The 12,108-nt window shown below is 42.3% G+C and overlaps 1 protein-coding gene across 3 annotated transcripts in view; it reads right to left on the reverse strand.

Moving 5' to 3' along the window:
• nhsl1b (NHS-like 1b) overlaps positions 1-11,535 on the reverse strand; it is a 105,018-nt gene extending 93,483 nt beyond the window's left edge. For 2 of the 3 annotated variants that reach the window (XM_084000384.1, XM_084000382.1), the window contains exon 1: positions 11,083-11,534. In XM_084000384.1, the coding sequence (XP_083856510.1) occupies positions 11,083-11,401 (319 nt within the window). In that variant the 5' untranslated portion in view covers positions 11,402-11,534. Of the gene's footprint in view, positions 1-11,082 lie in introns of all 3 variants that reach the window. The other variant, XM_084000383.1, reaches the window with a different exon arrangement.
• Between the last annotated feature and the right edge of the window lie 573 nt (positions 11,536-12,108).

Genomic DNA, 12,108 nt, shown 5'->3' on the forward strand with positions numbered 1-12,108 from the left:
AGCTGCACAACTGGGGAGTGCATACACATAAATAAGGGTGGGCCAAATAAATAGTATTTTTTGCCATTTGCTGTAAATACACCACCAGTGTGGTAACTTGTTGTCTTGATGCACAGTGTACTGTATACCAGACCTTTTCTTTACTTTACAGCTCCTCTGAGTTTATGGAAGGTTAGCATCTCGCTAGTGAGCAGCTCTACTTTTGGCTGGCAGCACAGACGTACATCCGGTTAAATGTGTGCAAACACGCAGAAGAGCGTATGCGTGTCTGTACAATGTCTGGCTCAATGATTTATCACTTGGGAAATTTTCTAAATATACTCTACAATAAAGCTGATTGCCACTGAAAAAGAGGAGTGGAGGTGTGTCTTCTTCTTATAGCCAGAGGGCTACAAGAGTTTCCCAAAATTAGCAGTTGACTCATTCGTTTACAAAAGTTTCAGCTTGTTCAAAACAATTTATGACTGTGCTGTGACACGATTATTAAAATATCATTTTTCCATGGGTTATGATGCACTGAGAAGCATGATTATGATCTTCCAGTACTACGTCAAGGCCGCTGACTTTTGCAACCAGTCCATGAACCTCTTGTTTCCCCTCGGGCAACTTTCAGGTTTAATGGACTGTATCAACAGCCATAAAACCAGTACTACCTTTGCTGGAGGCTGTTTCTGTATGTGTGTGTGTCTTTATATGTGGACGTTTAGTATGGTGCCGAGACCGTGCTTGTTACGGATTAAATAACAGGTGGTTTGGATTTTTCTACGCAGGACAGGAGAGGACAGGAGAGGAGAGGTGAGGAGAGGAGTGAGGAAGTGAGACTACTCTGGACTTAATCTTTAGAAAGTCATTCATAGTATGAGAAAACAAAAATGTGCCCGAGAGAGACAAACAAGTGAGAAAAGAAGGGTAAAATATGCGAGAAACAGCACATGGGAAACGGCACAGTAAAAGATAACACACGAGACAAGGACAGAGAAACATCATATTGTTGTCATTAGAGGACACACACCTGTTTTTCCCATATACAACCCCTGAAGCTTCATGTGGGTGGACCAACATGGCAGCAGACCTCAAGCCAAACACACACAGATGTCACAAAACACAACAACTGACACAGACAGGAATAGGCCACGCACTTTATATAGGACTTGAAAAGTCGTCTCCGTGTCACAGGAAATACTGATGCACGGACGCTTCAAGGAGGGACGGGTAATTCTAACTGTACACACACGTACATGCACGCACACACACACACACAATGAGGTCTCTGTGGACGAGGCGGGCAGCCAGAGCCGCTATAGAGGAAGATTCAGTAGTCAATGGGGATTCCTGTGCGGAGTATGTCATATTTCACAGTGACAGACAATTCTCAGACACACACACACATGCACACACCATGTAGTGTTCTGTGGAGACAGAATAAGATGGATGATGAGCCAAGAGTCTGCTTCAGGGAAGAATATGGGAGAAAAAACATCACATTATGGCCATGAATGTGTTTAGTAATTAATAAATAAGAATTAGCACAGCAAATAAATAGCCCCAGTATAGATTCACACATCCTGAGAAAGAGAGGGTTGGGAGAATTTACAGAAAAACAAGTAACCAATTATTTACATTTAAAAAAATGTATTGAACTAAACTGAATCAAGAAATATATAGTAAAAAGCAAGAGAGCAAGATAGGGATGAGGGAAAGAGAGGGAAAGAGAGGGTTGAAACACTCCACTGAAATAACACAGCTGATAGAGGCAGAGAGAGGGAGGGAGAGAGAGAGAGAGAGAGAGGACAATCAGTCTTTTATTTTTAGCCCCATAAGTCTTAACTGACTATGAGCAGATAGAAGGAGCAACGGGGACAGAGAAGAAGGTCTGATGGATGAGTGGCTTCTTGAAACTGAGCCAATAAAAATTTTAGAAAACTGTCAGAAGGAACATGGATGTTTAGGTTGCGGTTGAATCGAGACAGTCTGTGACATTCATTGTAAACCAGACCCGGGCTGGGTTTGGGACTCGGGAGTGCAGCTTTAACAATATTCAGGAGCCATATTGTGCACAGAGAAATTAGAAATATGTGACTTGTCTTTCCCCAGGAAATTGGACCAGATGTGTGTAAGTGCAGAGGCTAAATACAGTAAAGATGTCCTAACTCAGTATGTCAGTGATTTACATTGATGGTCTAATGAGCAAAAATAAATGATAAATGAATGGATTACTGAAAAAAAAATCAAGAAAAGTATGTAATCTGTGGTCGACTGTTGACATGGAAAGGGATTGAGAGTCTATATAAAGTGTGTTTCACATATTTTACTGTATTTTCTCATAAGGTCCAGCTCAGTTATGTTTTATGTAGGATATTTGTCATATGAAGTTATTAATTTGTGTCTGTGAGATTTCATGACTCCTAATAAAATTGAATTAGTGGATCAGACCTGTGCTGGCGTCATATTTATGGTATGTATGTGAGTGAGTTATGCAGTGGGGGATGGGGGATGTATATACAGTATATACAGCAGAGTAACCTAGGTCAACATGTGGACAATGGACCTTTTAGCCGTTGGTGCGACAACAGATTATGTTGCCATTCTCTGAAACAAAAACACATGCAGGGCAGGGCAGCGACCAACACAGGAAGCAAAGCTTTTTGACACCGTAATAAGAAAGTACCAAATTGATTTATTAAAAACAATAATCTTCACAAAAATGACATTTTTTATCATTATTGTTAATCAAGGTTGGGTTGTTGTTTTTTTGTTTTTTTTACAAACTACTGAATCCAACAGACTCCAACAGGCCATGTTGAAATTGTGCCAGCATTTATGTGACCACTCTGTCTGCCTGGGGCAATAACAAACACAACTCACCCACAACAATGACATAATGCCTCACACCACCACCATCTCTTCTCACATTGCTGATCGTCTCACTGACTCAAATCTGGGACTTTCCCATCAGAGAGCTGGGGAAACCTATCTGCCTAAATCCCAACTAAATTAACCTACTTTTCACTTGCTGTTCAGTCTGATGTTTTTATTTTTAACATAGCGACTTGGAGGACGTCTGTTACTAGATATTACTAATCAGCCCAAGATGAGATCAACTTGAAGGTTTCTCACAAAGCACATGAGAGAAAAAAACTGTCCACAATGTGTCTCAAATGTTAAACATTATCTGTTCATGCTGTAATCCCCCTCTTGTGTATTCTTCATGTCTAAAAATATGACTGAAAAGACGTGAATGAACATCTGCTTCTGAGAAATTATCTGCTGATCCAAATATAGCTGAATCTTCTCCACCCCGGCTTCATCTTCATCTTCCCACGGCTTGTTTTGAGGCACAAATAATCAGTTTTGTGCCAAATTTAACTGCAGCTTGACTCATTTAACTCACACAGCAAATTTAAAGGAAGCCCCAAGCTTGCAATCGACTTCACTCCCCAGAGCTATACTGATATTTTCAGAGTGATTTGCAGACAGTCATTACATTGCTAAAGCGTTTAATGGGAATCACGAGGATGGCTGCAGGATGGACCATTCACTGAATCTGTGTGCATGGGCACAGGCGTGGGCGCCTGCGTGTCCACGTGTGCTACATGTAAGTGGCACAAGTGACAGATGTGGCAGAAAATCCCTGTTTATTTTTCCTGGGTCGGTCACAGTGTCACAGCGTCACAGTGTATGTGTGTGTATGTGTGTGAGTACAGTGTGTTTCCAGGCCTTGAGTGCAGTAAAGTGCAAATGTAGGATAACAATGGACTTTATGTTCCTGTAAGATGAGCTCCCACCTGCTGCAGTATGTCATTGTACACTGTATGGATGTGTGTGTCCATGTCCGTCTGTCTTGTCTCCCTCCCTCTCTAAGCCGCAATATCGAAACAGGATGTTGTAAATCCTATATCGTGATGCCATCAAAAGTGGTTGTTGTGTAACTTTGTAGGATTTCTTTTATTATATCACATTAGAAGAATTATGAGGTTTGCAACTCCATTACAATATTCATACACATATCATTATGCAATCTGAGAGAGAGATCTAGCAGCAACCAAAGAGTAATATACTGTATAGTTTATTACGCCACAGCAGCTTTGTCAGACTGAAACTGAGTACTATAAGTGCTTTCTTTTCTGTTTGTTTTGTTTAAAGGGGCCTTAACAGCACAGTTCCAGTCACTGCATTAAATGTGCTATATTTACTGTCATTAAAAAGTTATCCCAAACATGTTATAACCAGGGACAAACGAGACCGTACTTGAAAATGCAGGCTTATAACTTTCACAGAATGTGTGGAGGGAAACTTTAGAGCATCAGGCTGTGACAAAGGCTCAAGGCCGAGCGTGACAATGCTGCATCACGTCTGTAAAATCTGTTTTATAGAGAGCAAATAATAAAGTTTGGTTAAAACAGCTGGTAAATAAACAGCTGCATATCTCAGTGATGATTGTGTAGCCTAGTTTAGACGTCTGGGCGACCGCAACGTGGCTGTCTGCTGCCGTGTAAACATGCTGATGTGTAAACATCAGTCATCTTTTGTCAGCTGACAATCATAAGGTTACTTTGTCAAGTTAGCATTAAAAAAAACCACAGCGGGAAGTGGCTACAACAGTGCATGCTACATTAGATGATTTTTTTTGCAAACTTCAATCAATTTGCCAAGAGCCATGAATCAACACTGAGGCCACACAACACTCGGCCTTCAAAAAGCATACATTTGACACTTCATGTGTATATCTGTATGGATTTAAACCGACATACCATACTCACATGTGTTAGGATATTCTTTCTTTCTCTTTGTAACACTACACTACTGTATCTGCATGCAGTTGTAGGCTACAGCTGCCCGACTCAGCTCGCTGGCTTCCCTGTGATTCAGACAATGAAATGGAAAAACAAGAAACACCGACAACACTGCTGCAGTTGACTTCACCCAGAAAGTGGCTTTAAGTGCATATTTGTACACATATTAGCACACATTCCTCAAACTGTTACCCAACCTGGTTATTCACATTCAGGTAGGGAGCTGTGTTTGATTACAGCATATTGACTGAGTGAAGAGCAGCAAGAAAAATGTACAAGTGTAATATTGATCTCTAGGTAATTGAATCAGGTCAACTGGACTTAGCTTTTGTCTTTGAAGACGTTTCGCCACTTATCCAAGTGGCTTCATCAGTTCGTGTAGACTAGTCTGACCTGATTCAATTACCTAGAGATGTATTTGACCTGGACAAATGAGAATTTGCACAGACATGTAATATTGATGATTACGCTATCAAGCTTAAGATGCTACAACAGTTAAATGCTCAGTAAGTTATGAATATCAAACATATTCGAAACTAAAGAGCATTATTAAAAATGCATAGGCAGAGAAAGAGTAACATGGTGGTGAGAAAAAGAAAACAAATACGTATAGAGGAAGAAAAAGGGAGATGAGAGGGAAGACAAAGATGAAGAGCGAGCAGGACCCTTGTCTTTGTTGTGGTCAGCGTGGCAGAAAGTGGGCTGACATCAAAGTGCAGAGGATGGACAGAGATGAGAGAGGGACGGTCTGGAAGCCATATGAAACAACAGGAAGAGAGAGAGGGAGCGAGATGCAGGATAGGGAGCGAGCGAGAAAAGGCAGAGAGGAAGAGGTTTTAAATCAGAGGAAGGAGAGACGGGGAGCCGAGGGAAAAAGGGAGAGTGACTGACAATGGGACAGGCTGAGATGTCACGTCACATCTGTGCACACACACACACACACACACACTGAGGAAATGTGTTGTCACAGTCTCTCTACTGGAAGCTTTTTAAATTTGCCTGATCAAAAAAAGTGCCACAGAGCTTTGATGACACTCAACTGCTCCCAACAGATTTCACCTGAGCTCCTCTGTCAGTTCAGCTTTTGTTTGGCTCTTCAGAAGAAATACAATCAGAACTCAGCATCTGGTAATTCTCCAGAACAGCCTGTAGACTGTATTAATTGCTAATTAATCTTAGATGTTAGATGTTACTAAGAATGAAAATTCAGTTTTGCAGAAGAAAGATAACGTGTGTACATTTATCACTGTGCTGGAACATCAAGAAAGAAAACACCCATAAAAGAAGAATGGAGTAGCCAGAGGGGAGTCCCACTCCATCACTGGATCCTCCTCCAGGCAGAGGTCACCACAGTGGGTATTAAATCTTGCTCATCTGCCCTGCTCGCTGCTTAAACCCTGGATTACCCCGCTGCACCCATAACTGCCAACCTGCAAAGTCCTGCATCTGGCTTCTCCCAGTGTGTGAACATCAGCACGTGTGTGACTGAGGATGAGGAGGCCGTGATTAAAAGTCTCGACTTTGCGTGTAAGCCATGCGCCCGTTTGCACAGAGAACCAGAAGTTTAGCATAAGGATGAGTGTTACAGCTCAAACAAGGACAGCTGTGCTTTCATAGGCTGCCAACACTGAATTGATTCGCTATGATATTTCCATGACTTTCTGGAAGGAGATCTGAGGAGAACATCATCTGATCCTGGCGTGAAATGGCTGATAAAAACACTGATAGATACAATAGCGTGATCTGGTATTCACTTGTAGTTTTCACAGGTTTAGCTGCACTGCTAAAACCAGGACGACACACACACACCTCTAAATTTAGCCATTTCTTATCAACTTTACTGCCCTCATACCATCAGCAGATAATCAGCCTCTGACAGATTTCATTAAGTGGAGGGCAGCGCTGAGTGGAAGCAGCTGCAGTAAGGACTTTACGTTGGATGATCAACAAGTATCTTATGGTAACACTGACAAGCCATTGAACAAAATGTGTGCGCGTATACACACACACACATAAAACACACAGAGACGGATTCACAAGGAGAGAGCTTAAAGAACAGCACATGCATTCATCAGTAATGTCTCTCCCTCTTTCACTCCCTAAAACTCTTCTGTGCCCTCGCCAGGGCTGCGTCCACAGCCTGGCCGGTCTGCAGGGAGGCGTGAGAGAGGGCTGCTGCATGTATGCACAACACACACACACACACACACAGCGAGAGAGAGAGAGTCCAAGTCAGATACAGTTCAATGGCAATATCCCTCCACTTCTTGGTATGCTGCAGACCTTTCCCACTCTTTTCCCCCCAATTTTCTCTGGCGGTCCCAACCCTTCCCTTTTGTCTCTCATGGGACCAGGTCGACCTCCAGAGCCAGGCCGGGCTCCTTTCGTTGGAACAGACCCTGTGGGAACTGACTTGTGGATTCTGGCTGCGTAATGACTGCTCCCTATTGATGAATGGAGGGGACCGTGGCCGGCCTGAGTGAATAGTGACTAGGGGGAATTGAGGTGGGACAAACAGGGGTGTATATTTGTGCCGAAAACAGGGAGACGTGATGCTCAAAACACCATAAACAGACAACAAGTTCACCCAGGCGTGATTGTATTTTTCTTTTGTCACAACTTGGATCTCATTCAGGCAATAAAGTTTCACTGTTGATGCACAAACACTCTCTCACTTATAAATGACCCATAAATGTCCATCAGCTGATAGGTCAAGTGTATATATGACCGTGCACGCACAGCTCCTTGAGCAGCACTTGGATGTAGCGACACACACTAAACTTGATAGCATGCTACAGATGAAAGATCATCAGGCAAATACACGCATCTATAAATATCATGGGGATGGAAAGAGGAATGCACGGGCAGATACCATGTGTGTCTGTGAGAGCAAGATGGACTGTGCTGTGGACATCAGCAGGTCAGCTGGAAACATGTGTCCGCTCTAGACTGTCTTGTTTTGGTTTTTTTCCTGTGTGCGTGTGTGTCTACTTCAAAGCCCTGTGGCAGCAGGTAGCTAATGGCCATCAAGATATTTGACAGGGGGCCCTAAGACTCTCCTTTCGCCAATTAACCTTCACTTGTTCGACCTACTTTCCACATTAAAATAGCAAACTCCCTATTCAACCCAGTGATATATTTAGCAAAGAAGGCAACGTATTTGACATATAGTTTAAGCATGCTTCACTTATGACTCGAAGTTTATCTCGCTGAAACAATTTGTCATTTAATTATACTGATTGTCCAGCAGAACAAAGTTCCAGCTTTTCAAATTTGAGGATTTTCTGTATCTTGTGTGATAGTAACTTGAATATCTTTGGGTTCAGGTCAGGTAACTGGACAAAATAAGGTATACGAAGAGGCAATCTTAGACAATTCCTTCAGAAACTTGCTGATTTTTTTTCCAGATTAATCAGTAAAGAAAATAATGGTCCTAATTTAAGTCCTAAACCAGTCCTTAATATATTCAGCATCCTAAATCTAAGGGAGTAACATGGATGCTGCACTATTTCACTATTTTTTAACAAGATAGCAAGGTCATACAGAGTTTATCTGAAAACTATTTCACTTTTGCATGAGTCACAATACCAATGTCATTTTTTCTTATATCTCTTTTGGCAACTAACATTCGGTTTATCTGGAAAATGTCACTATTAATTTGAATCCTTCTCCCCAAATCCTCCTCACATATTCACAAACAACTTGTTGCCACGGAGGCACCTGGGGACTACACACAAACACACACACAGAGTCACCCTTTGTTATTACTCACAGTGCCTGTGTGTGTATCAAAGTGTTCCTTCATAATCCCATTGCTCTTAATGTCATTAATGCATCAGGGTGTGTCGGTAGAAACCCATTAGCCGGCCAGTGCTGAATGACCCTTGCTGGCCTGCAGCAGTAGCCCATGCAAACCAAACCAGACTTTGTTTAAACTCTTGACTCTGAAGTGTCAGGTGTTCCCTCTGAGGGTGGAAAGAATGACCCCTGACCTTTGGCCCCTGTGACCTATACTTCAACACAAATGGAGGAACAGTGGCATGGGACGGTACACAAAATACACGCGGAGAGGAAATCCCATTTGCCTATCATGTCCTTATTCAAACTAACTCCTGATTACACTGAGTGCATAGGCAGACAAACTGTGAGGCAACATGAAGCACTACACACACACACACACACTTACACATACACACTATGCCCTTGCCTCAATGCTGGTACCCTAGCACATAGGGGCCCCGTCTTGTTGACCCTCACCAGTAATATGATCCATCTGAGAGCTGAGGTTAGAGTAGGAATGCTGACCCACAGTAGTTGAAGACAACAGAGTGACCAGTTATAGTTAAATGTTTATTATAGATACTATAGACACTCTTTTGTAATAATGCATCACTGCAGCTGTAAAAAATAAAATAAAATATTACATCAGTGGATTCTTAGTGTCATAAAGTATTTTGCATCACACATTAACTTCCATTCAAATATCCATTCAAAACAACTCCAGCAGCTGTTCCATATCCTGACACATTCAAATTCAGCACTCTCTTCCTGTAGTATTACTGGAGGGCAATTCAAAGGGCATTTTCTAAATACAGGTGTTTGGTTATGTGGAAAGAATTAGTCAAGCTATCGTATTGTAATGAACCTAAAGACACCGGTTCTCTACATACAGGGTTGGCCTTGGGGCTGTACGGGAGCTGGCAACTGCAGATCGCTACGTAACTCAACACATTCCTGTGTACTCTCTCACACCTTGTCTGCAGCTCCTGGTTTCAACTAACTGACTGAGTGAATAACTTAAAGATAAAGAACATTTGGAAGAATAAAAAAGGAAAAAAAGGAACTCCCAACCTCGCCCAGGAGTGTAACAAAACTTCAACAGGTACAGATAATAAAGGAGCAGTCGAACCATCCCGTAACAATAACACAGGAGATTAGTTAAATGTCTGGTAGCTGCATTGAAGTGGTTACCTCCCTAAACACAACCTGATGGATTACTGTATGGGTACAAGTGTCTGTGTGTGTGTGTGTGTGTGTGTGTGTGTGTGTGTGTGTGTGTCTGGCTTCAATCCATTGCTCATCATACATCACATTCGCTTGTGTCTGGGAGTTGTCTGCTCAGCTTATCGTTTCCCTGCAACAAGTTTTGAATCTGTGTGTGTGTGTGTGTGTGTGTGTGTGTGTGTGTGTGTGTGTGAGGCAGAGACAGCGAGCGAGAGTGAGTCACAGTCACACACGAGACAGGGTGAATAGATAGGAACAAGGACAGTAAAAAAGAAACAAAAGGCACATTAGTCAGAACCTCGCCAACATTCAGAGGAATCTAGGCTGGTCTTCTAAAAAAACTACTTTGCTTGTCTGATTTACCTATGAAATATGTTGCAAAGGAGCTATGCAGGGAATCAATAGGAAACATGATCCATTAACTACTATATTCATAAAAATGTACCACATAACAACCTGTTAAAATGTGGTGTAAACTAGCAGATATGCAAAGCATGTCGCTCTCGGAGCAGGCAAAGTGACAGGTCTATCTCCAAATCTTTATGTAGCTGGCACAGCCACTACAGCGTGAGTCAAAGTCTGAGTTAATATGTAACCCCTGAGAGCAAGACTTCAGGAGCTTTACAAGGGTGAGAAAAAAGAAATCTCAAAACAACAAAAGTCGGCACAGGTCACAGGGAAGGGAATTGATTTTCCATTTATCTTTGTGTTGACCGACTTTGTTTACATGCATGAAACAGCCAGAAGGAGACTAGAGACAGGTTGTGAGGCCGTCTGTGATCTCTCAGTGTCCTTTGAAGACCTGAACACAGATGGTCAGCACGTTGAGAGGAGATCCATCATTTCTGACAGGACTCGATCCCTCTATTAACATAAGTCTAAATCAAGACGGACAAAGCCATGTGTTCACTCCGCCTTTCATTCTTTCATTGAACAACATGTGACAGTCACCTTGGACTTGACCAGCATCTGTGTTGACCACTGACTAGCCTCTATCACTAAAATAGAGTGGTAAAGGTCCAAAAGAAAGACACCTGCCAGATAAAGATGTTTCCATTTAGACTTAATGATATTTATTATTCTACATCACAGTTTTGTCTGTAATCAATTGATATCAGTCTGTGTTAAAAATCATGGTACACAACTATCATTAAGCTGTGTATACACACGGGTAATATACAAATTACATGTCTGTATGAGGTTTATTATGCCTCCTTTGGTTTTACTCTACAAGTATTGCCCACACTTGCAGACAACCAACAAGTGACCATCGCTACAAACTTACGGATTTTGGTTTTCTTTGGATCCAACTTTTGGATTTCCCCCTGCAGAACCTGCAGCCGCCCGTGAATCCTGCAGGATCTTCTGAACACCATCCCTGCCTCCATCTCGATACCCAGAAAGATGTCGCTGGCATGTCGGGAAAGGTCGGAAAGTTGGTGAATTATGCTGGTCAGTGTTTGACAGCTAACCTCATCCAAAGAGGAGAATAAAACAGGCTTTTTCAGTTTGCGTCTCCCGGCTTCTTCCCCTTGCATCCAGCCATCCCTCGCCGATAACCTACTCACACGCCGCGGCTCAATACTCCTCTGATGAAAGGGCATATTTAATTTTCAAACCAATAACTCCAGCGGGACGAAAAAAAATGTTCACGGGAGGAAAAAACAAACTCAACGCTTTAAAACAAACCCAAGACGCACTGCCGTCCTAGTGTACGTAACATCTCTGCGGCTGTATAATCCTTCAATCCCGCCATATTTTTTGTTTTTCAAAAGCATGGGACTTGGTGCTGCTGTACACTGGAGACGTTGCTTGCCTCCCCAAGTCTATTCAAATTCAACCAGACAGAGAGCAGGCTGGAGAGAAAGGAGGAAAAAAAACACACACACTCACACAAGGAAAAGTAGGGGGGGAAAGTTCAAATAAAAACCCGGAAAATACTACAACCACCTGTAGCCACTGGATCCGGAGCCAGACTCAGAGAGGAGAGTTACCTGCCTTCACTCGGAGTCAGTGGAGCGGGCGGAGGGAAAACCTGGACCGGAGTCTTCACAGAAAAACTGCACCAGGAGTCACATGGCCGACTGATAAAACTAGGAGAAAACACACAGTGAAGATTGATAAAATAAACAATCATTATGTCTGAAAGTTTTCCATATAAACTAAACAATTATCGTCTAAACGGGATGATTAAATGCCCTTTTCGTTGTTTTTTTTTTTTTTTACCTTGCCAATTGAGGGCAAATTAATTGGTTATCTGATAGACTGGGAGCAGTTAATGGACTTTGGATGGTTAATCATTTCACATTAA

The sequence above is a fragment of the Trachurus trachurus genome (assembly GCF_905171665.1).
Source record: "Trachurus trachurus genome assembly, chromosome: 24".
In the NCBI taxonomy this organism is placed as follows: domain Eukaryota; kingdom Metazoa; phylum Chordata; class Actinopteri; order Carangiformes; family Carangidae; genus Trachurus; species Trachurus trachurus.